Source organism: Nicotiana tabacum, chromosome 18 (genome assembly GCF_000715075.1).
Source record: "Nicotiana tabacum cultivar K326 chromosome 18, ASM71507v2, whole genome shotgun sequence".
Lineage (NCBI taxonomy): Eukaryota > Viridiplantae > Streptophyta > Magnoliopsida > Solanales > Solanaceae > Nicotiana > Nicotiana tabacum.
The window spans coordinates 146317755-146340813 of record NC_134097.1 but is presented as its reverse complement, the minus strand read 5'-3'; the positions used below and the strand labels follow the sequence as shown (position 1 = coordinate 146340813).

At 35.3% G+C, this 23059-nt stretch overlaps 3 protein-coding genes across 6 annotated transcripts; 2 read left to right on the top strand and 1 right to left on the bottom strand.

The window, feature by feature from the left end:
• The first annotated feature begins 504 nt into the window (after positions 1 to 504).
• Positions 505 to 3409, top strand: LOC107795436 (actin). 2 transcript variants are annotated; one of them, XM_075237404.1, is made up of 5 exons: positions 505 to 644; positions 1280 to 1349; positions 1758 to 2151; positions 2313 to 2926; positions 3223 to 3409. In XM_075237404.1, exons 2-5 carry the CDS (start codon positions 1290 to 1292, stop codon positions 3286 to 3288), a joined length of 1134 nt encoding a protein of 377 aa, XP_075093505.1. In that variant the 5' UTR covers positions 505 to 644; positions 1280 to 1289; the 3' UTR covers positions 3289 to 3409. The 2 variants fall into 2 exon arrangements, with proteins under 2 accessions (XP_075093505.1, XP_075093506.1); XM_075237405.1 differs by having other exon boundaries at positions 564 to 644; positions 1277 to 1349.
• Positions 3410 to 7492: 4083 nt separating this feature from the next.
• LOC107762163 (U-box domain-containing protein 33) lies at positions 7493 to 16207 on the top strand. Of its 2 annotated transcripts, none has more exons than XM_016580495.2 (7): positions 7493 to 7829; positions 8772 to 8890; positions 11480 to 11586; positions 12576 to 13161; positions 13703 to 14245; positions 14536 to 15255; positions 15778 to 16207. In XM_016580495.2, exons 1-7 carry the CDS (start codon positions 7541 to 7543, stop codon positions 15970 to 15972), a joined length of 2559 nt encoding a protein of 852 aa, XP_016435981.1. In that variant the 5' UTR covers positions 7493 to 7540; the 3' UTR covers positions 15973 to 16207. The 2 variants fall into 2 exon arrangements, with proteins under 2 accessions (XP_016435981.1, XP_016435980.1); XM_016580494.2 differs by having other exon boundaries at positions 12498 to 13161.
• Positions 16208 to 17783: 1576 nt separating this feature from the next.
• Positions 17784 to 20345, bottom strand: LOC107762162 (epsin-3). Of its 2 annotated transcripts, XM_016580492.2 has the most exons (4): positions 20139 to 20344; positions 19816 to 19938; positions 19333 to 19494; positions 17784 to 18614 (listed from the first exon to the last, which is right to left on the bottom strand). In XM_016580492.2, the coding sequence occupies exons 1-4, from the start codon at positions 20285 to 20287 to the stop codon at positions 18053 to 18055; spliced, it is 996 nt and encodes a 331-aa protein (XP_016435978.1). In that variant the 5' UTR covers positions 20288 to 20344; the 3' UTR covers positions 17784 to 18052. The 2 variants fall into 2 exon arrangements, with proteins under 2 accessions (XP_016435978.1, XP_016435979.1); XM_016580493.2 differs by lacking the exon at positions 19333 to 19494 and having other exon boundaries at positions 20139 to 20345.
• Positions 20346 to 23059: the final 2714 nt, after the last annotated feature.

Here is a 23059-nt window from a genome sequence, read left to right as displayed (position 1 = left end):
TAAATCAGAGGAAGAATCAAGGGATAAACAGAGTTGTAACCTGCAATGTTTATCAATAAAATCTTTTTTTCTTTATAGTTGTTTGTGATTGCAATTTTATTTTTCTGCCCAAAGTTATTGCAAACAGCACGGCTCGAATTCGTGACCTATAGATTACACAGAGATAACTTTATTACTACTTCAAATCCAGAGTGTCTACAAGAAATTTTTTTTGTACCTCGTATTTTAACTTTTTTCAACAGTACCTTTCTAATGTTAGTTAGAAATTAAAGTTTAGAGTATGAAAAAAAAAATCAAAATTTAGAGGAGCAGGCCAAGCGGTTTAAATGGGCCAAAAGAAGGGGGAAGCCCAAACAAGAAAGCAGTTATAAGTTACTAACGACCACTGATGAATATGTGACACGTGGCAACGGACAAAAGCAAAAACCAAAACCAACGAATAACCAACGGACACCCAGGTTTTGAGACAGCAAAAATTGCGGGGTTTTTTAGCATTTAAAAAGCATACCATATGATTATTTTTTAGCGTTGGGTTTCATTTGAATTTTTTTTGTTTTGCATTTGGAACTCATAGCCAACCGTGGGCACCACTAACTTACTCCTCCTACGACCTCCTCCTAAAGTTCCCTCTTTTTTACACAAAGGTAATACATGCGACGAATTCAGAATTTAAACTTAATCAGTAGTATGCATTATTCGCTTATGATGTGTTAATGTTTGTTTCTCTTTGCATTTATAATTGTCAAAACATAATTTCTCGTAGTTTGTTAAATATGTATTTACGATATGCAACATCTATTCTGGACTGACTTGAAATTTTTGATATTTTTGGACCTTGTCAAATTTTGCTCTTATCGTTGGATTCGATAGTTTATTGAGCATTGCTAGCCATGCGAGTTGGAACCTATATTTTTTGATTTCATTGAATTTCTTGGGTTTTAGCTCAAATTTGATTCTTGATTGTTCATATCAATCACATTATGGTGGACAATTGGATAAACTTATTAGGTTTTCAAATGTAGGAATATAGTTAGAGTGAAGATAGATTCTTGGATCTTTATTAAGTTTTGCCCTTACCCATTGGATTTGATAGTTTAATTAGAAATACTGTCAATGTTAGTGGGAAGATGAATCTTGTTCTTTGTGTGTTACTGCTTGATTTAGACTGCCAATTCCTCTTGCTCTTGGTTATTAATGGTGTTTTGTCTGATTTCTATTATCTGTTTATTTCTTTTTTATGGTCTTTCTAATTTGAGGCTTTCAATTTTGTTGATAGCAGTAGATAGAAAATGGCAGACGGTGAGGATATTCAGCCACTCGTCTGTGATAATGGGACTGGAATGGTCAAGGTATGTACAAAAACTTTCAACTATCCAAACATATAAATCTTCGTTTCTATATAAAGGGTACACCGGGTGCTAAACTCCCACTATATATACACGAGGTTAGTGTAAGGACGGATCACATTATATTGGTCTATTGTACGCTATGTTGCTCGGATCTTTCGACAATATATAAGATCTGACACAGGTGTGACAACATTTCTAGAGAGGATCCGAGCAACATAAATGGTATGCATCCTTATACCTTTGAAGTTTGTTTCCATAACTTGAACTCGTGACCTCCTGGTCATACAACGAGAACTTTCACCCTTGCGCGATGGCTCCCTTTCAATATGTGTGCTATTATAAATCATAAAAAATGCCATTCTTTGGTAGTTACTTATTCATGTTTTGTATTGTGTGCCCATTTTATAGGCAGGGTTTGCTGGAGATGATGCTCCACGAGCAGTATTTCCGAGTATTGTTGGTCGCCCACGCCATACAGGTGTGATGGTTGGCATGGGGCAAAAAGATGCATATGTTGGTGATGAAGCTCAATCCAAACGTGGTATTCTAACTTTGAAATATCCAATTGAACATGGTATTGTTAGCAACTGGGATGATATGGAGAAAATCTGGCATCACACGTTCTACAACGAACTTCGTGTTGCACCAGAGGAACACCCTGTACTACTCACTGAAGCACCTCTTAACCCGAAGGCTAATCGCGAAAAGATGACTCAAATCATGTTTGAGACATTTAATACTCCTGCTATGTATGTCGCCATTCAAGCCGTTCTATCCCTTTATGCCAGTGGCCGTACAACAGGTGAACACTTTCTCCTGTATCCAAACTCAAGGTTGTTGTAGGAACCCATAAAGTTTAAATTCTGGATTCGCCTCTGCTCCTCCTGTTTCATTTTTTCCTTGATATTATCTAGAGCTTGGACAGTTCTGCAATATAACATCAAATGTTTTAATGTTATGCAGGTATTGTCCTGGATTCTGGTGATGGTGTTAGCCACACTGTTCCAATCTACGAGGGATATGCTTTGCCACATGCTATCCTTCGTCTTGATTTAGCCGGTCGTGACTTGACCGATCACCTAATGAAAATCTTAACAGAGCGCGGTTACTCATTCACTACTTCTGCTGAACGAGAAATCGTGAGGGATGTGAAGGAAAAACTCTCCTACATTGCGCTTGACTTTGAGCAAGAAATGGACACGTCGAAAACTAGCTCTTCTGTTGAGAAGAGCTACGAGTTGCCCGATGGTCAAGTGATTACCATCGGTGCTGAACGTTTCCGATGCCCTGAAGTCCTTTTCCAACCTTCAATGATTGGAATGGAAGCTGCAGGCATTCACGAAACGACGTACAACTCAATCATGAAGTGCGACGTCGATATCAGAAAGGATCTGTATGGAAATATTGTACTCAGTGGCGGTTCGACTATGTTTCCTGGAATTGCTGATAGGATGAGTAAGGAAATTACTGCCTTGGCTCCAAGCAGTATGAAAATTAAGGTGGTAGCTCCACCTGAGAGGAAGTATAGTGTTTGGATTGGAGGTTCTATTTTGGCTTCTTTAAGTACTTTCCAACAGGTGAGTGAAAAATTAGAATTTTACATTAACATTTACATTTATTGTCATTCATATTTTGTGTTTATAGTTATTAAAATAGTTTCATATTGGTCGTAGATAAGGTAATTGGTCTCTTTTTACGGACTCGGCAATTCTCATCTCATGAGCTAGCTTTTGAGATGAGGATTGCTCGAAACCATATAAGGAGACCAATTACTCCATCTACACAGTCGATGGGGGACTATTTCGTATCGTGACTTGTTATATAACGATTAAACTACATTGACTATAATTCTATGTTGTTTTTTGAAATGCAGATGTGGATTGCAAAGGCAGAATATGATGAATCTGGTCCATCCATTGTGCACAGAAAATGCTTCTAATTTTTAGAAGTGTAATATTTTTATTATGTTGCTTATCGATCGCTGTAACAATGGCAAACAAATTTTCCAGAATTGACAGTAAAAAACAGATATTTCAATGTAGATTTTATTTTATTGTGAACTTTTGTCCTTCAATGCTAACTCCAATTGTTTTCCATTATGTCCGTACGTAAGTACATAACATATTACATAGAGAAGTAACTATTTTTTATAATCATGGTGTTCGAGTCAGCTTACGCACATCTTGACTAATTCCACAGTATCTTGTAACTCGGATCCATCAAGACTTGATGGATGGGAAAAGATCACTTAATGTGTTTTGTATGTGCTGAGATTTAAACTTAAGATCTCATAATTTTCAACCTACTTCATTGGCCATTTAGCGAGACCCGTTTTAATATGACATCTGCTATGAAAAATGTAGCACTCTAGTGCTGCAAGCTCTTCAAAAATAATTGGCGTTATACATATAATAATGAATTAATTAATTAAAAGAAAAAGAGTATCCATATTAAGAACTAAAGTATCGACTGTAGATATTAGATAACAGGCTACGATCTTTCAATAAAGACGTTTCCCTTTCTTTGGAATGAAGATTGGAAACAAACATAGTTCTTTGGTGATGTTACGAATAAAATAAAAATAGAAACAATTCAAAAGAAAGTTTTCGAAAATAGCACATAAATGTTTTCCCAAAATATTTTCTCAATAGCTAATTTAAACGCACACTGGAACTCTTTTCCAACATAATCTTTCAAAACTCAAAAGTCTTTCAAGAACCAAACTTTTCAAAAATTAAACCAAATTCAACAACAACAAATCCAGCATTTTCCTACAAATAGGGTCTAGGGAGTGTAAGATGTACGCAGCCTAGGAGTGGCAATTGGCAAGCGGGCAGGTAGGGTCGAATATGGTTCCGGTCGAAGACATGTAATGAAAAACACAGATAAATTATCCGACCCGACCCATATTTAATATGGATAAAGACGGGTTAACCGACGGATAATAAAGGTAATCATATTATCCATGATTCCTTGCATATGATCACATTTGGGAGAATTCTCGGTCTCCCTAACTTGAGGAACTCCCAATTTGAGGCTTTACAAATGTAAAAGTTGGTTTAATTTTACATTTAAACTTTTGAGCCATTTTAAAAAAGTTCATTAGCCAACCCATTTTAATGAATAATATGGGTGGTTAACTTTTTTCTTTTAATCATTTTGTCATCTCTGTCACAGCCTTATCCCTACCCCTGAAAGGACAAAGAGGTTGTTTTCGAAAAAAAATTAAAACCAAATTCAAATACTGAAATATATTTTTCTTACCAATGCAACCATCGCATTCAAATGTATAGCCAAGAAAAAAAAACATATACTTATCTTTTTGAAAAAAATCTGGCATTTTCTATATAAACCTCCCCCGCACCCCACCCCCCTCACCACCCCACAAAGACTTCATTGGTCTTGATTAACCAAGATTTGTTGCTTTCATCACTGCTTTTTGACAAATCAAAAAATTAATAATTTTTCATAACCAATTCTCTTTTGGCTGCATTATCCACTTTTCGTTATATGATATGATAGAAATATTAAAATTTGGTGCTTCCGAGGATCATGGTCCACAAAAGTTCATTAATTTTTTTCATAGATAATTAATTTTGATTGGATTGATGTATAGCACACTGTTGAAAATTGACTTTTGTTTTTTAGCTTTGTGCAACAGGTGCAAACATATTCACCGTATTTAACTCGAAATAGTTAGTTTTAAAAAAACAATAATAGCATATATTTATTCTAAACAAATTTAGACTTATCATCAAGAAAATAGCACGAGCAAATTAACTTAAATTGTGAAGGAAAACTATACAGTATAACCGTCCTAAAAAATAGTAGCCATTTTTTTTTGTATATTTATAGCGAATGTTATTATTTTTGGCTGAATGGTCAAATAATTAACTTGCCAATCGCAAATCTGTCTATAATTGAAATTAGTTAGACTAGTGGATAATATGTAAAAGTAGAATATCAATATGACATGAATCAACCTAGGATCGAATCCCGCCTCAATGCCTTTTGGGTTGAGCGGCTTACATTCCGTATGTGGTTTGCAAGCTATTACACAGAGAAAGGTTTACTCAGTGCACACAAAATGCTCACCACATTGTGCTCACCTGAAGGATAGAGGCTGTAGCAGAAATTGTAGCGGTCGCGAGTTTCTCCTCTTGCCAAAAAATAAAAGAATGACATGAATCATCACAGGTCAAAGTAGGTACGAAAAGGAAAACTCTTCGTCATTAGTAGTTTAGTATTACTGTATTAATACTGTTACATTTCGGACTTTTTTATTAAAAACCTCAGAAGCTCTTGGAGGAGGAGAAGAGGTCGAAAACAAAAGATAACTTCCTAAAGTCAACAAAGCATACCTAATCTCAATTAATTAAGTACAAATTAAATTAGCAACAAATTATTAGTTCAAATAAATTTAAAAGTAGTTAGCAAAGACGGATTCAAGATTTAAACATGATAAATTCAACCTTTAAAATACTATTTAATACTAAATTTATTGTACTTTTAATATTATGGTTTCAAAATATTATATTTGTTAATTTTTTTAGTTATTTTCACATATGCAGGGACGAATGTACGTAGAACCAAGTGTTGCCACGTGATATCATTTTATCGGATTTTTTTATAAAATATATGTAGTAATACTATACGAATACAATAAGGTAAAGAAAATGACACCACTTGATGCATATTGTAATTTGACTTGCTGATTAAATTATTTGTTTCGCTAGGAGGTCAGAGGTTCAAACCACAACTAGATCATATTTTTGTCAAATATTTGAGAGAGTATCTATTATTAAAAGTTGTAGTTTGGCATAATTGAACTCGTAATCTCTTTTAAATCAATAAAACAAATTGATTAAGGTTATTTCTTATCATGTAGTGTGACAATTAATATTTTTTATTCTCCGTTCTTTTATAAATATTGAGACCGTTTGTGAAAATCTTGCGTACGCCCCTGCGCATATACACTTATATATGTTCAATATTAAAATATTAAGTTTAGTTGAATAAGCAGCTAATTAAGAAGCTACATTGTTTTATTCTCGCTTTAAATGCTAAACTACGAAATACTAGTTATAGATTTGGCTCTTAGTGGAGTAGTTAGTGTTAGCTCATTCATTCTTTATTAGGTGGAACTTTATTATATTTTTTAATTTAATAAAAAGTGAAGCATTATTATAAAGTACTAAACTGCGACACTCAAACTTTCCTATTCTTTTTTCTCCCTTTGCTCTAATATCATCTTCAATTTGTTACGGTTTTCTGATTAATTTCTTTTTAAGGCAAAAATATTTGAAGAAAAGCTGTATGTTTGAACTAATTGTTAAGCCACTTTTTAAAAAAAAATTATTATAGAGAAATCTCTGTTACCTAGGTTGGATTAATTTTCTTTTTATAAGATTACGATTTAATATTTGAATATATCCTTTAATCTAGACATTATTATATCTAATAATTTTAACGATATTTTTCTTCAATAATTTTAAAGGTGAGTGGACTTGCGATAAATAGGACCTCTAAACCGCTTTCCTCATGGATTCGCGAGGCGGGAAAAGAGCTCATTCTTCCATTTTGAGATGTTTAAATTCGTAAAATCATAATAATAAAGTACATTTATTTTCTAGTGACTATTATATTAATCAAGTTTTAACTGTCAACTTCAAATTAACTTACCTAATAGAAATTAAGAGCGTTATCTAAAAAGTTGAAAGATTACGACTTAAAATCTGTTACTTGCTACTTGTTATCTATTTTATTTTATTATGTTATTACGGCAGAGTTCAGAATAACTTGCATGCATTATACTATTTGTTTTCTATTTTACGAGCGTTCACTGTTACGTAAAGTGAAGTTTAAACCCATTAAGTTGTAACCGATCTAAGAACATATTATTTTTTATGGATTTATAAATTAAGATTAAGAAAATCTTCTAAGAACATATTGTTTTTGCTTGATTTATTAGTTAAGATTAAGAAATCATCATTAGCTTTGGCTTTTTAAAAGTTGAAAACCTTTTCTAGATTTTCTCATTATTTAAGGATATTTTCATTTAAGTCGTGTGATGCAGACACGAGCCTAAAAAGACTAAAAAGTCCTCAAATTACACAAAAAAACGTTAAAAACGAACAAAAGAAAGTAACTCAACTTTGTCCCAGCCAGTTCGTTCTTGATATTCAATAACAATGGAGTTGTTAACCCCTTCTCCTACTCCTCTTACTCCTTCTTCAAATTCCCTTTCTGGGTTTTCTTCTATGGCCACTTATCGACGTGGGTTTTACAGAACTAGCCAAATCATCACTCCTCAAACGAGAGAAATCGTAGAAGAACAAAATGAGCCTAAAGTGTATATAGCAGTTGGAAAGTCTGTGAATAAAAATGTTGCTTTGGTTCAATGGGCTTGTAAAACATTTGGGAACTCAGAAATTTGTATTTTTTATGTTCTTGAACCTTCTCCTTATATACCCACTTTATGTAAGTCTCTGTTTATATATAAATTTATCATCTTTTGCTAAAATGTTGTTATATAAATTGATAATTTTTTGATCTTTTAGGGTGCATTTGTTGCAAAGAAAAAATGTTTATACTTTCTATGGAAAATGTTATAGCTTAAAAAATTGTTTTTTTTGGATCATTTCTAGTGTTTTCTAGGGTATACAAGTTGATGATATATCATGTAAATCATGTTCTTTTACAAAAATATTAATCAGTAAATTGATAAAGTTTTGGTCTTTAAGAATGTTTCATGATTATAAATTCATATTCTTTTACTCAAATGTTGTTCAATATTTGATAAAGTTTTGGTCTGTAAGGAATGTTTGATTACCTTAAAGGGCAGCCCGGTGGCATTTATGCAAGGTCCGGGGAAGGGTAGCACCCAAGGGGTATGATGTTGACAGCTTATCCTAATGCAAGCATTAGTAGCTGCTTTCACGGCTCTAACCCGTAGCTTATAGGTCAACTTTACCGTTGCTCCAAGGCTCCCCTTCAAATGTTTGATTGCCTTGAATTACGAAAAAGTTTTGTCCAGGAAAAATATTTTCTACCGGAAAGGAATGAGCAAAAGTTTCCTTTATAACGATCCTAATTTTAAGTCCATATCATTTGCTTCAGTCAACATTAGTCACTGTTTTTAATACTCATAAATATCACTAAAAATGTATCCTTGTACCAAATATTTTTCCTTGTACAATTACCACATGTCATCTATTTTGGTAAACCTAAATGTAGAAAATGTTCTAGAATATAATTTCTTGGAGTATGATAAACATTTTCATTCGCGCCAAATGACACGTTTGAAAACATTTTCTGCGATACTAATCACATTTTAATTCAGAGTAGAGTATTCTGGAGGAATTAATGATTCTTTCAACATACACTCATGTATAATTGTCCATACTTGTAATTTTTATGCAGTAGGAAGATTGCCGGCTACTCAAGCTAATGCGGAAGTGGTATCTGCATTTCGAGATGCGGAGAGAGAAGAGGCTAGGAAACTTCTATCTCGTTATTTGAACGTGTGCTGCAAATCGAAGGTATCGTGTGTCTGATTGGTGTGGAGTGCTCTGGACTGTTATTATGATGTTTGAAATGTCATTTATACGTTATGTATCACTCTTCCACTGTTTCCTTCTCAATGTTTAGAATAATTGTTCTGTCTAGGTCGTGCATTGTTACTTTACTTAACTAATTTGTTTTGGAAGTGTGGTCTATTTTCACAAAAGGTCATTTTATTACTCGCAATTGTCGTTGATGAACACAAATTAAGGGCATCTGCAACATTTTCTACTGAATTTAATTCAGTAATGTTATCTTAGTGGACATACTTATTTTGGTATGATTTGCATAAATTGTTAGTGTGTTACAGGGGCAAGTGTCTGAATGCGACATCTCTAAACACGTCTGAGTACGATAAACTAGATTGGACCATTTCCTTTTATGGTTCTTATGTTGTATGAATGATCATCAAGGTCACTTAAAAACTTCATATCTTAAATGGTGAGAATTCTTATCCTATATCATTAAAAGCTGCTAGAGGATTTTGTGCATTTTGTTTCAAAATGACTTATGAGCCAGATGTCAACAACTCATTTTTGTTCCAAAACCTTGTGCTGGGATTATTTCAGGGCTCAGGTTCAGGTTTGGATTGTGTATTTGTGGGCTTTTTGTTGAGAAATTTTACTTAATAGAATGGTCGGTTGCACAAATTGGGACCACAATCAAATATCTTGACTTTAACTTGTTGTCTTAATGCGTCGTTACAATCTTTTCCACAAGCATTAACTCAAATTTTCCGATTAATGTTGAGGATGAGCAAAACGTTAAAACAGCAGTCGCGAGAGGATACGTTTCCGTGCTTTCTGCCGAAAATCCTGGCTCTTATGGCACCAATATATGAATACCATCTTTGAGTCCTTCCATGTACAGTTTCTCTTATTGTCCAGTCCCCCCTACCTCCTCCTCCTCTTTCTCTCCTCTCTCTCTCTCTCTCTCTCTCTCTCTCTCTCTCTCTCTCTCTCTCTCTCTCTCTCTCTCTCTCTTGAACTTTGGAATATCCGCCATTCTATCTTACTGAATATCAACCTTAACAAAAATGAAATTAGTTCAATGTATTTGCCTGCCCCTCTTCACCAAAATTCCTTCTCCATCCTAACTTTTACTATCCCTTTAGTAATTGTAGAAACTTAAGCACCATTGTAAATTTTCACCTTATTCTGTCGAGGCATCGATCACAACTGTGTCGCATCTGTATCCTGATATGAATTTTCTATCATGATGAAGTATTGATGGACTAACGGGAATGCTATCAGAAGAGAAAGGTTCATTCATGAATGATGTTTGGCTTTTCTCTCCTCTTTTACTTTTTTTCCTTCTGAAGAACACATGTCGAATTTTCAATGAAAAAACACTGAATGTGGATATGAAAATGAACAGACTTATGGTTGAAAAATATCGAACAATTTAGAGAAATTAAGATAGAAATAGTTTTTTCTACTGATCAGGAAAAAAAAATAGAAATAAATTTTCTTCTGATGATTGGAATTATTCCATGTCTGGATCAGAGGATGTGCTGAACGAAAAGAAAAGGAATTCTAATGAATTTATTTTCTTTTTTTGGATGTCAAAGAAAATCCTGAGGAAGTAAAAAGTGATGCGATTGTCAAGATATTCTTATTCGAAGAAAAGAGGTGAGGATATGAGAAAAGTTGAAAATTGTTGGGCTCCTGGCTCTCGACTCTCCATCTCAAGCAATGTCTGAATGTTTCTCTCTCCAGACCGCTCTTTTTTTTTTTTTGGTGAGGGTGGTGTCCAGGCTAGCTTGTGTGTGCCTTGACTAGTCCACCCGGTACATGCTACCTCCCACCAGCACAGATACTAGGGTAACTATGCCCTTAGACAGATAGGAAGAAATCACCTAATTTTTTTTGTCTTCGCTGGGATTTGAATTTGAGACCTCATGATTCTCCATCACTTCATCAATCACTAGGTCACACCCTTGGGCGCTCCAGATCGCTCCCCTCTTCTCTAAGTATTCTCCGGTTGCTGTCTCTCCACCCTCCTATCTCTTTAAAAGTTAACTCCTTTTATTCTTCCCCTCCCCTCTTTCTCATTTTTGTAATAACACATTATTTAAGCTATCAATGCGTGGAAAAGAGACAACTCGACAAAAACATTGATTCATTCCATGTCACTGCTTGAAAGCTTGAATTGGTTAAACCCCAAAACATATTCTTTTCTTTTCTTTTCTCCCTTTTCTACTTTTTAATGTCCTATGTTACATCCAAAACAAAGAATAGAATTCCCTTATATTAAATTATTTTTCTAATACTTTCATCCTTGCTACACTTTATCCAATGTTTGTCTTATAACTTTGTTTGTCTCTGTTGTGATGGTATGTCCCTAGATTTGACATTCTATTGCTGCTATACTACATTCAGGAACATGTTTAGATATTTTTTACCTCTGTGACACTAGTGTTTTCACAATATCATGATCTATGTACTGTAAAATCCCGCTTTTCTTTTCAAAATTAATGATGCATATGTTATGCCAATGATTTGAGTATTTACCTATATCATGCTACCTGTGCAGTCACTTACCGAAGAAATCAATAATCTTTTCAGGTTAAAGCAAGTGTTGCTATAGTTGAAGCACATTTTGTCCTTAAAGGAATTCTTGATTTTGTCAACAAACATAACATCCGAAAGCTTATAATTGGGGCTATACCAGAGTAGGTCTTCAGCTTTTCTTCATTTAATTTACTTTCAAGTGCGAGTGAACTGTTTGAACTGCTGTAGATTATGATTGCACTTGTGAATCCTGGATTATATTACATGATTCAATTTGTGACAAATTTTGAGGAGTTTTATCTTTTTGAAAAGAACTTCTGGACACTAAAATATCTCAATTCACGTGGTTGTATTTGTGTGCCTAGGATCTGAATGAAAGGTTGTAATTTTTTTTGGTAAACTTGATATCATTTTTCCTGAGTGACCCAATTTGCGAAAGAAAATAAAATCTTTTTTTTATTTATAAAAATAATGGCAGTGTCTGGGCCTGGTTGCGTGCGTCCAACTAATCCATTGGGTACCTCTATCTCCTACCCGTATATGTATTGTACTAGGTGACTTCGTCCAATGAGAACAGATCACGTACTAAGATTTCTCACAGAAAACACTTAGGCTGGTCATTTTTTTCACTGTTGGAGAAATGGGAATAGAGGTCAAATTAAGAGGTCTAGAAATCTGGAGAGGTTGTCTTTGCTTGTAGAACTGGGGAATTTCACGATAACAATGACGACGATAACAACGCTTCAACCCTGAACTAGTAGGGTCGGTTATATGAATCCTCTATTTCCATCTGCTCTATTTGGGACCACTTCAAGTTCATTCCAGCACATAACAATCTGTCTTTTAGGACAAATCAATTGTTTTAAGCTAAGGTTCTCTCAATCTGTCTTCTTTTTTAAACTAACATACAAGTCTTTAAACAAACATGAAAAAATTCTTGCTAAAGACTGAACTTAATGTAAGGATTAACATGAAAGAGCCTTATCCCATCTAGTTGATATCGTCTGTGGATCTTTTCTTTCACCTTTTCTTTTTGCTTCACCTGTATTTACTGGAATAGAATGTATATCAGTTTCTGCAGTTTGCATCGTTCTGAAATTTCATCATATGGATCTTGTCTATTGTACCCGAGCTTACCCTTCATATACAGTTGTGTGAAGGTCAAGAAAAGCTCCCAGAAAGCAAGTTTTGCTGCCGCATATTTCCCTTCATTCTGTGAAATATTCTTTGTCTACAAAGGGAAACTAGTCTGGACTAGACAGCCTCCTGATTGCTCAAGCTTCATTGGACCTATTTCTGCTAATACTCGAGCAGTGGTAGCTGATGCATGCAGTTTAAGATCTCGGTCTCTAACGTCTTGCAAGAGAGAGGTTATCCTCTCGCCAGAACGTGCTCGGTCAAGCTCGTCTAGGGACCTACTGTCATCTGGAATCAAAAGTTTAATATTTGAGGAGGGAATTTCATCAGACACTGGTTTATGGCCCAAGAACTTTTCTTCTACTAGCAGAAGCAATCCAATCATTTTCCCTAGTTTATCTATTTCAACAAGCCCTAGCACTGGTAGCAGTTGTGCTTCTTCTGCTGAACAAATGGAGTCCCCTGATGTCGAGTTGGAAAGTTTATACAAACAGCTTGAAGAAGTCTGCATAGAATTTGAATCATCAAGGAATGAAGCTATTGCAGAGATGCTTAAGCGCAAAAAACTGGAAGCTGAAGCTGTGGAAGCCATGAGAAAGGTAACCGCTAGTTTTGTATTCCAGTAGAGGAGCCCTTATTCGTATTGCTCTAAAGATCATTCCATTACTTAATCTTTTGAGGAAGAACTATATTGATGCATGATAAAATTTGGTTGCTGCTAGATATCACAAACATGCTATCTATGGAGGGCTATGAAGCTAAATTACAGTTATTAGCTTTTCTTATATTCTGGCTTCACATTCACTTGTGGACCAAAGTGATCATGTCTACTTTACCCATAGACCCACTATGGGCTTACTCAAGCTTAAATTTTTTGATGTTGCATTCTGTGCATTGCTGCATCACTTATAGAACTACTATACTCTACGTTTGCAACCAAGTAATTTGCTACTGCATGTACATCTGTATTATAAGAGTAGTCATTCTTAGGGCCAGTATGTAATTCTATGTAGAGTAGAAAGTACCAGTGTAAGAGGAATTGTATGTGGACAATAATGTCATTTCTCCTTCTTGTAACATCTATAATGGACTGAAAGCACTTCTTAGGCTGCTAATGTCAGAATGTTTGCTTTGTTATAGGTAAAAGCATTTGAATCTGCTCATGCGCATGAAGTTAAACTGAGGAAGGAAGCTGAGGTTGCTTTGGAAAATATATTGCTGGAAAAAGAAAAGCTCTTGAAGGAGAGAGAGGAGAAAACTAGTGAGCTGCGCAAGGCCATGAGAAATATAGCCCTCCTAGATAGTCGTACACAGGAGGCCGATCAGCGGTGTGAAGAGATTGCTGGAGAATTGACGTTAATTCATTCCTCCATAGCAACTCTCCGGCAGGAGAAGCGCAAACTTCTGCAGCAAAATACTGAAGCCATGAACTGGATTAATCGGTGGAAGAATCGCGGAAAAGATGGAGTACTAAGTGCAAGTGGCGAGTGGTCTGCATCACCTGCGTTGTTGGAATTTTCACTGTCCGAATTGCAGACAGCAACATGCAACTTTTCTGAGAGCTTCAGGATTGGTCAAGGAGGATATGCTGATGTGTTCAAAGGAGAACTGGCAGATAAAACAGTTGTTATTAAGCAATTGCATCCACATAATATGCAACAGCAGTCACAGTTTTTTGAACAGGTCAAAAATCTCCTTTATATTCACAAACTGCATTTAGATAGGATCTGGAAATCCACTCTAAGTTTCTTTATTTCAGAGTTCCCTTTCAGCTATATAAATCAATTGGTCTCATAATGTCTAGCATGTGATTTTCCTTAATATCATCCAACTGAAGTGCGTGGACATTTCCTTGAACCTAGTTTGTCATTCATCATAATTCATAAGCTAAAATGGAACCTCATAATTTTCTCTGCCAACAAATTCTATGATTTTTATGTGCTTGCTCATATAATTATCTTTTCCATATGCAGGTGGAAATTCTAGCTAAGTTACGGCATCCTCAACTGGTTACTTTACTTGGTGTATGTCCGGAAGCCTGGTGCCTTGTTTATGAATATATACCTGGTCGGAGCCTCCAAGACCGCCTATTTTGCAAAAACATTAGTCCCATGAATTGGAAGATGCGAGCACGAATTATTTCTGAAATTGCAAGTGCTCTTCTGTTTTTGCACTCTTCCTACCCTGAACAGATTGCACATGGGGATCTGAGGCCTGAGAATATGCTCCTTGATTCGACAGACAGCTGCAAAATATGTGATACCGGGATATCTAGCCTGATTCCTCAGCAAACCCTGCGCTGCCCAAGTTTTGGTCGTCAGAGTGAACCAAAGGGTCTCTTTTCATACACTGATCCTGAATTTCATATAACTGGAGCGCTGACAACTAAGTCGGACATTTACTCATTTGGACTAATTATCCTTCAAATACTCACTGGAAGAACTCTAGCAGGATTACTGAGTGAAGTACGCAGGGCAGTCTCATGCGCAGAATTAGAGTCTCTTTTGGATTCATCTGCTGGAGAATGGTCTACATATGTGTCAAGGAGATTAGCAGAACTGGCTTTGCAATGCTGTGAAGTTAACAGTAGGGATAGGCCTGAGCTGACACCGACTCTTGTAATGGAGCTAGAGAACTTGCATGTACTGGAAGAGCGATCAGTGCCATCTTTTTTTGTATGTCCAATTCGCCAGGTTAGTTATGCTTTCCGTACTATTCAATCATATGAAAAGATTTTGGTCCTAGGGAAGCAGGATAACAAGACATAATGATGAGTTAACTTAGTTTTCTATATTTGGATATAATCGTATATGTATTAATAAGAAAAGAATTGAATGGGAGCAAACTGGTAATGCTCCCATTCTGCATCTTAGAGGTCCAAGGTTCAACATCCAGCCCTATCGTTTCTCCACCCTACAACGCCACCCCTTCCAATAAAAGACGGAATTAAAAACTTACTTGTAGGCTGTGAGGTTAATGCATTGAGCTGTTCCACTTGCATGACTTCTTAGGCCTGTCGATGTATGCCCAAATTTAGTCACTAGTTAAATTGAAGATGATCAAGCTAGTGTGCTATGTTTATTGCTATTATTGCCTGCCATCTTCTATGCTGTACCTTTTTTTAGATATTCATGCTCTGATTTGTTGGTAAAAACAATTTCTTTGGGTTTCATGTTTGCTGCAAAATGCTCAGGTCGTTGTGAATTTTCTTTCAGGACATAATGCTTGACCCTCAGATCGCTGCAGACGGGTTCACATATGAAGGAGAGGCCATTCAAGGATGGCTGGAAAGTGGTCATGATACTTCTCCAATGACCAATTTGAAACTAAGCCATTTGGAGCTAACTCCTAATCATTCCTTGCGACTTGCTATCCAGGATTGGCTATGCAACTTAGAATTCCTCACTTAGTAATAACATAGACTATTGTAAATCCAAATGTATGTATTCTAGGAGCCTAGGATACAAAGGTAACATAGAAATATAGAACTAGCCTTGCGAAATATAAGGTAAGTGACCGCATTATCGTAGATCTCTAATACCGCAAAATGGAAAGACATTGTGTTGATTACAGTCTAGAGAACATTGAAACTGTCTCGGATGCACTGTAGTAGTTATCATAAAAATAGACTTATTTTGCACTCTATAGCTTAAAGTTGTTTCATTGTCTATTTTCCTGAGATGCTAAATGTTGCTGAACTATTGGGAAAATATAACTCTCATCTGAAGTAGTTAAATTATTGACTTTGCGATTGAAGGTTATTTCCAAGAGAGAAAAGCCCAGTTGGGCATGATTAAAGGACGTAATGTAAATATAAGACGAAGACGACCCTTATATTCTCATGCCATGGTTGGAATATCTCTACCCTTAAACAGAAGTATAGGGCTTGAGTTCTCTTTAGTGTGCTAATTCAGCACAAGTCCGGATTAGTGAGGCCGGTGCCCAGTGGGCTTCATATTTCAGAAGAGATTAGCTGGACTATCATGTGAATTTATTTGAGAATTTTTCATAAAGCACCATCTTTTAGCCCTAATTAGTCATTTATAGATACCCTTTGCTATATTACTTGTTATAGATACCTTTTATGTTTTTATACAATGTATTTCATGTATTTAAGCAGTTGTATTTATTAATACAACCAAAAAAATAGGCGTAAAAACGGGAACTCCAGCTAATGGGTATCTGTATTCAAGCTGAATACAAATACAATACAGTAACATTTTTGCGCAAATTCTGGGAAGTTAAACTTGTTAAAAACGGAAGGAAATAAATTCACATGATAGTCTCCTAATTTAACTCAAAGAAATAATACGAGTACACATTAATCTGCTCAAAGAAAGCAGAATAATCTTCTCCCTTTTTTCGTGAAAAGAAGCAAAAACAGAGCAAACACTTACAGAATTGCATATTTCATAGCAAATCAGTTTTGAATACATATCAATACAACTACAAACACTTACAGAAGACTAAATACAGTAACAAGGCTAAATACATATTAAAAACTAGATACCACACACATGACATAAAAAATAAGTAAGCTGAATACATATGAATACATTTGAAAACTTACTGGAAAATTGAACGGTTGCAAACAAAAATACAGTTGAATACATTGCATATTTCACAATGTAAAAGAGAGAGAGAACGTGTTTAGGAGTTATATAGTGATTATGTGAGAGAAAATACTAAAAAGGAGAGAGAAAAATATTATTTAGCATATATGGTACCTTAAATGTAGGATGTAACTATAATTAGATATTTTGCTATAAAGGATAAAAGATATTTATAGGATGTAATATTTTAAAATGGTATTTATTTAAGATAAATAGGGTACTAAGGTTTTCTATAGGGTGTAAAATTATCAAAAGAAGAAGGAAAGTTTGGTGCATTAAGCTCCCGCTTTGCGCGGGGTCCAGGGGAGGGCGGGACCACATGGGTCTATTGTACGTTGTCTTACCCTGTATTTCTGCAAGAGGTTGTTTCCACGACTTGAACCAGTGACCTCCTAGTCAAATGGTAGTAACTTTATCCGTTATGCCAAGACTCCCGGCCTCCATATTTCAGATGGTTAAATAAATAAATAAATATATATATATATATATATATATATATATATATATATATATATATATATATATATACTATGAAACAATATTATTCAGAATAAGCCAACTCATTAATTCGTCTTCCCCTTAAAGTTGTTTTTATCACCTCTAACAAGGAACAAGAACACAAACTTGGTATTAGCTCTTTCAAGAAAGTTGCAATTATTTCATGAACGTGAAATAGCAGTGCAGTTGCATTTCTGCATTGCTGTACCCTGTAGGTTACAAAATAAAGCTCAAAACATCTAGTAGTAGAGGTATGAGGGAACAGCCAACGGCGTGTTCTTAGCTCTATATAGCAGTCACACGACTGCTCCTCATAGATAGATGAACGCGTAAAACAACTATTTAGCACATGCACTAGAGCGATTAAAAGGCGATGTCCCTATTGACATGCTTGGAGGACTTGATCTCCAGAAGAGAGTAGGGAGGCTGATGTTAGTCGGTCGGTTTCAGTAAAAGGGTGATCCTCTTCTGAGGAAAAACCTATTCTTGGATCTGTTTTTTGTTCATCCAAAAGTGATTTTGCTTCCCCTTTGAAGTTCCACTTATGCATGTCTTCACTTGGAGCCATGTTTTCTTTAAAACTAATACTAGAAATCCCAGAAACTAAGTACTTATCACCAGTGTCAAGATTCCAAGAAACTGCAGCATCCTCCACTTTCTCCATTTTTGTGTTGATCAAATCTTGAGTATTGAAATTTGAATTTTCATCTTCTTCATTTCCATGATCATTAAACTGAGAATTAGACCTTCCATAAGGTTTTAGTGCTGATTCCTCCAAAATTCCTTCAGGTGAATTAGTCCTAATGTTGAAGCTCCCAAAACCTTCAATCCCTCTTGATATTTTCCTGGCTTTGTTTCTCTCATCTCTAAGAAGTTGTCCATTTTCTAGCAGCTTCAATATCCTCTCTGATTTGTTTCTAACATTTAGCCCCCAGTTGAATCTGCAGAATCATTCAAAATACCTTAACTTGTATTACCAAATATAGATTTTATTTAAAAAAAAAAGAAGAAGAAGAGCAGCCCGGTGTACTAAGCTTCCGCTATGCGCGGGGTCCGAAAAAGGGCCGGACCACAAGGGTTTATCGTACGCAGCCTTACCCTACATTTCTGCAAGAGGCTGTTTCCACGGCTCGAACCCATGACCTCTTGGTCACATGACAACAACTTTAGCAGTTACGCCAAAAAGAAAGAACCACAAAAAGAATGGGTAAAATGGTAAAAAGCACCCCCTTTATTGTACGAAGTATCTTAATTTTATCGCGTATTATGTTTAGGAAGCATTCATACCCTTGCTGTTAGCAAATTATCTCGTACTTGACCTTGATCCTAATGGAACTCCAAAGTGGATCCTAATCATGTAACGGAGGAAAATTTTAAAGCATAGTCAAAAGTAGCTAGAGGGGTAAATCTAGACCTTTTTTTTCAAGTATTTTGACACATGGAAATCACACAGTCTACGTTGGAGCTACATGAGGTCAAGGATAAATACGAAACGATTTGATAATGACAGTGGTATGAACAACCCTAAAGTATAATACGAAACGATTTGATAACGACAGAGGTATGAACAACCCTAAAGTATAACGGAAGGTAAAATTAAGATATTTTGTATAGTAAACGAATAAATTTGGACCTTTTCCAAAAGAATAAATAAATTACCCTTTCTCATCAATGAGTTGAAAGTGTCCCATTTCCTTGATAACATCTTTGTCAGTTTGGAATTCCTCAGCAACACTTTCAGGTCCATGAGTCAACAAATGTTCCAACACAATCACAGCCTTATATGACACCCTCCAATTCTTTCTGTCAAAACTTGACAATCTACCTCATAAATCAAAAAAGCAATCAAAACATCATCAAGCCTGAAAATATTATTCAAGAAACTGCAAAAAGAAAAGAAAAAAATTAAAGTTGTTGTCATAGGGAGCCTTAGCGTAACTGGTAAAGTTGTTGCCACGTGAGTAGGAGGTCACGATTTCGAGGCGTGAAAACAATTAATTACAAAAATGCGGAGTAAGGCTATATACAATAGATCGTTGAAGTCTGACCCTTCTCTGGATCCCGCGCATAACTGGAGCTTAGTACACCGGACTGTCCTTATATAAACAAATAAATAAATAAATAAAAGGAACAAACACAGACTTTTTGTGAAGGATCCCAACAATTCTCCAGTAATCATCAACTTCAAAAGCTGCCTTTGATATCATTTTCAGTGTTCTTGTATCTGGTGCACCTGGATTTCCATTTGTTGCTTCTTCTGCCAATCTTCAAACAACATAATCAGTTTAGTATCTGAACTTTATCCACTATAACAGTATCTGAACTTTATCCAATATAACAGTAAAGTCGCAAAATTATTTTTTGTGTCGTTAAAATAACTGAGCTATACACGAATTACTCAAAAAATACAAATCATGATCAGAAAGTCAAATTTTAAAAATCATAGTACAAAGCAAAGAACTTACAGTTGAGCTGGTGTAACATCAGTCAAGGCTAATCTAGCTGTCTTGATCTTTTCCTTGAGGAAGAAAGAAGCTTGTTTCTTGAATTCATGGAGTTGGAGATATGGTTGAGACATTTTGTTACTGTTTTCCCTGCCGCCTAGTATTGACATATTCTTGCTACAAGAAAAATAATGAAGGATTGTGGACTTTTTTGGTAAGAAGTAGAAGAGGCTTAATAACTTAAATGATGCAACAGTACACACCTACTCTTTGCTTTTTTTTTTTTTTTAATGATGGGTATGTCTAGAAGGGGAGCCTTGGTATAATTGGTAAAATTATTGTCACGTGACCAGTAGGTTATGGGTTCAAATCATAAAAATAACCTCTATAAGATTGCATAGAATAGATCCTTGTTGTCCGGTCCTTTTCCGAAAGCGCACCGGACTACCGGGCATGTCTGTATCAACTTGTTCTCTATCCAAGTCATCAACATAGATATCAAACAATTCCATCCAGTGGAGTCTTGTGGGATTTAAGTATAATTTTCTATGATTTTTAACTAATTTATTGACCACTATACCAACCATAGAGATTAGGACTCAACACTCGATGGAGATGAAAAATATATCAATTTTTTTTTTAAAATTTATTTACGTCTCGATGAATAAAGTTATTTTGAAAAATAATAGAGATTAACTTTACTATGATACTTTCTGTTTTGTCGAGCCCTGCTTTGGTCTCTGGTTTGATGGTTGTACGCGCTCAAAACCCGATACATTCCGTTTTGTTTCTCATCCCAGTCTTTCGTAACATTTACTTCTTTTGTTTAAATCGAGATATACGCAAGATTTTTGTGTATGTAACAAACAATAGACAAGCTATTTCTCATCTAATATTAGTGGCCACAGAATATGTAATGAGAAGGACATAGGAGGGACACTTGTCGAAAGGTTGATGATGAAAAAGTCAAAGGAGTAGATGTATAATATTAGATGGTAATGGATTTGTTGACCCTTTGTTTATGTCTTGTTCAAAGGGTTGGATAGTGGAGTGGTTCTTGAATATAGTATATAATATACTATCTATGGACTTGAAGTAACAAAATGCTTGCCTAATTTAAAATAATATGATCAAATAATTTGTTTTCCTACTTTTTATGAATTATTGTTTAGTTTGACGTAAACATCCGATTTTTTATTGCAGGGACAACTAACGTAGCCTTCCTTCAGCTAGCTAAACGCGCTTCACCTTAAGATTAAGAGAGACTTTCTCTTGGTAATCGGTTAGTATTTTTTCATGTTTTTAGTATCTACATTAATTAGAATAAAACTAATTAAGTACCTCCTAAAATTGTTGGGGTTGTGCCTTGTAAATTTCATTCATTCTACTCTTAAGTGCATTATACTGCTCAATGACCAACATTTTGCTCTAGGCTACATCATTTACATATCTTGTTAAATACTCTCTTCATCCCATTTTAATTGTCGCTTTAACGCAAAAAAATTATCCCAAAATAATTATTACTTTAAAAATTCAAGACTAAATTTGTTAATTGTTTCCAACTATACCCTTAATATTAATAAATAATAGTTCTACTCAATTCTCAAAAAGCATTTACTTTCATATTTATTCTGAAACCTTTCATATTGATTGTGTTTTTCTATGAATCTTTCCCTTTTCCTTTCCCTTTCCCACATCACACTTTTTGCATTACGTAACAGACAAAAAAGATAGAATCTTTCCATTCTTCACTTTATTTCTTCTTCTTCATCTTTCACTATTGTTAGTTTGATTAAATAAGTTGTTTAATTTGATCATTATATACACAAATTCACAAAAGATTTTTCCTTTATGTATTTATTCTTCAAAATTTACTAATTCGGATAATTTTAAATATGAGTAGAACCTACTAAGACAGTGTTTCTGCTAAGATTTTTTTTCATTCTCAAAATTTAAATCCCAGCCAATATAAAAAATTGCTTCCGAGAAAAAGAATTTTTAATGATTTTTTTAAAAATAAATTAGTTTACCATTCACGTGCAACCCACGTGATTACACCATTAGTTTGGAGGAACAGTTTGAATCAAATCTGAATCTACTTTTAATAATACAAGCCCATTATTCCCCTTTTTGTCTACACAATATAAAAAAACTTTATCCATTCTCAATCCATTATCTTCTTTTCTTCTCCTCTTTCATAATTTCTTATATTAAGAGTTGGTACATGAACGATGATAACAACAACAACAATCCAGTATAATCTCACAAGTGGGGTCTGAGAAGGGTAATATGTACGCAGACCTTACCTCTACCCCGAGGGGCAGAGAGACTGTTTCTAGGAGACTCTCGGCTCAAGAAAGCAACAAGAGACGCTATATTAGTACTATCAATAGACTCATAATAAAATAACATAAAATAACAGCAATATAAGAAATATAGGAAATACGAGAAAGATGTAAAGTATACTAATAACCAACATATAAAGCTCATCATCAGTAGCTGATCAGTAGCATCCTAAGACTAACTCCTAACTGACTAATCTCACTCTAGTGCGCTGTAGAAATATTCACAATTTCTCCCTAACCTACAACCTTAATACTCGACCTCTACAATTCCCTGTTAAGGGTCATGTCCTCAATAACCCTAAGTCGCGTCATGTCCTGCCTGATCACCTCTCCCCAATACTTCTTAGGTCTCCCTCTCCCTCTCCTCGTACCCACCACAGCCAGTCGCTCACACCTCCTCACCGGTGCATCAGTGTTCCTCCTCTGAATGTGCTCGAACCATCTGAGTCTTGCTTCCCGCATCTTGTCCTCCATGGGGGCCACACGCACCTTCTCTCGAATATCTTCATTCCTAATTTTATCCCTCCTTGTATGCCCACACATCCATCTCAACATCCTCATCTCTGCAACTTTCATTTTCTGGATGTGTGAGTTCTT

Bases quoted from the DNA above. Each gene is read 5' to 3' on its own strand.
- LOC107762163 (XM_016580494.2), top strand. From the start codon at position 7,541: ATGGAGTTGTTAACCCCTTCTCCTACTCCTCTTACTCCTTCTTCAAAT. The intron at 8,891-11,479 runs GTATCGTGTGTC...TAATCTTTTCAG, and splicing joins ACGTGTGCTGCAAATCGAAG to GTTAAAGCAAGTGTTGCTAT. The intron at 14,246-14,535 runs GTCAAAAATCTC...TTCCATATGCAG, and splicing joins AGTCACAGTTTTTTGAACAG to GTGGAAATTCTAGCTAAGTT.
- LOC107795436 (XM_075237404.1), top strand. From the start codon at position 1,290: ATGGCAGACGGTGAGGATATTCAGCCACTCGTCTGTGATAATGGGACT. The intron at 1,350-1,757 runs GTATGTACAAAA...CCCATTTTATAG, and splicing joins ATGGGACTGGAATGGTCAAG to GCAGGGTTTGCTGGAGATGA. The intron at 2,927-3,222 runs GTGAGTGAAAAA...TTTGAAATGCAG, and splicing joins CTTTAAGTACTTTCCAACAG to ATGTGGATTGCAAAGGCAGA.
- LOC107762162 (XM_016580492.2), bottom strand. From the start codon at position 20,287: ATGTCAATACTAGGCGGCAGGGAAAACAGTAACAAAATGTCTCAACCA. The intron at 19,939-20,138 runs GTAAGTTCTTTG...TGTTGTTTGAAG, and splicing joins GATGTTACACCAGCTCAACT to ATTGGCAGAAGAAGCAACAA. The intron at 19,495-19,815 runs GTCTGTGTTTGT...TTTATGAGGTAG, and splicing joins GTTGGGATCCTTCACAAAAA to ATTGTCAAGTTTTGACAGAA.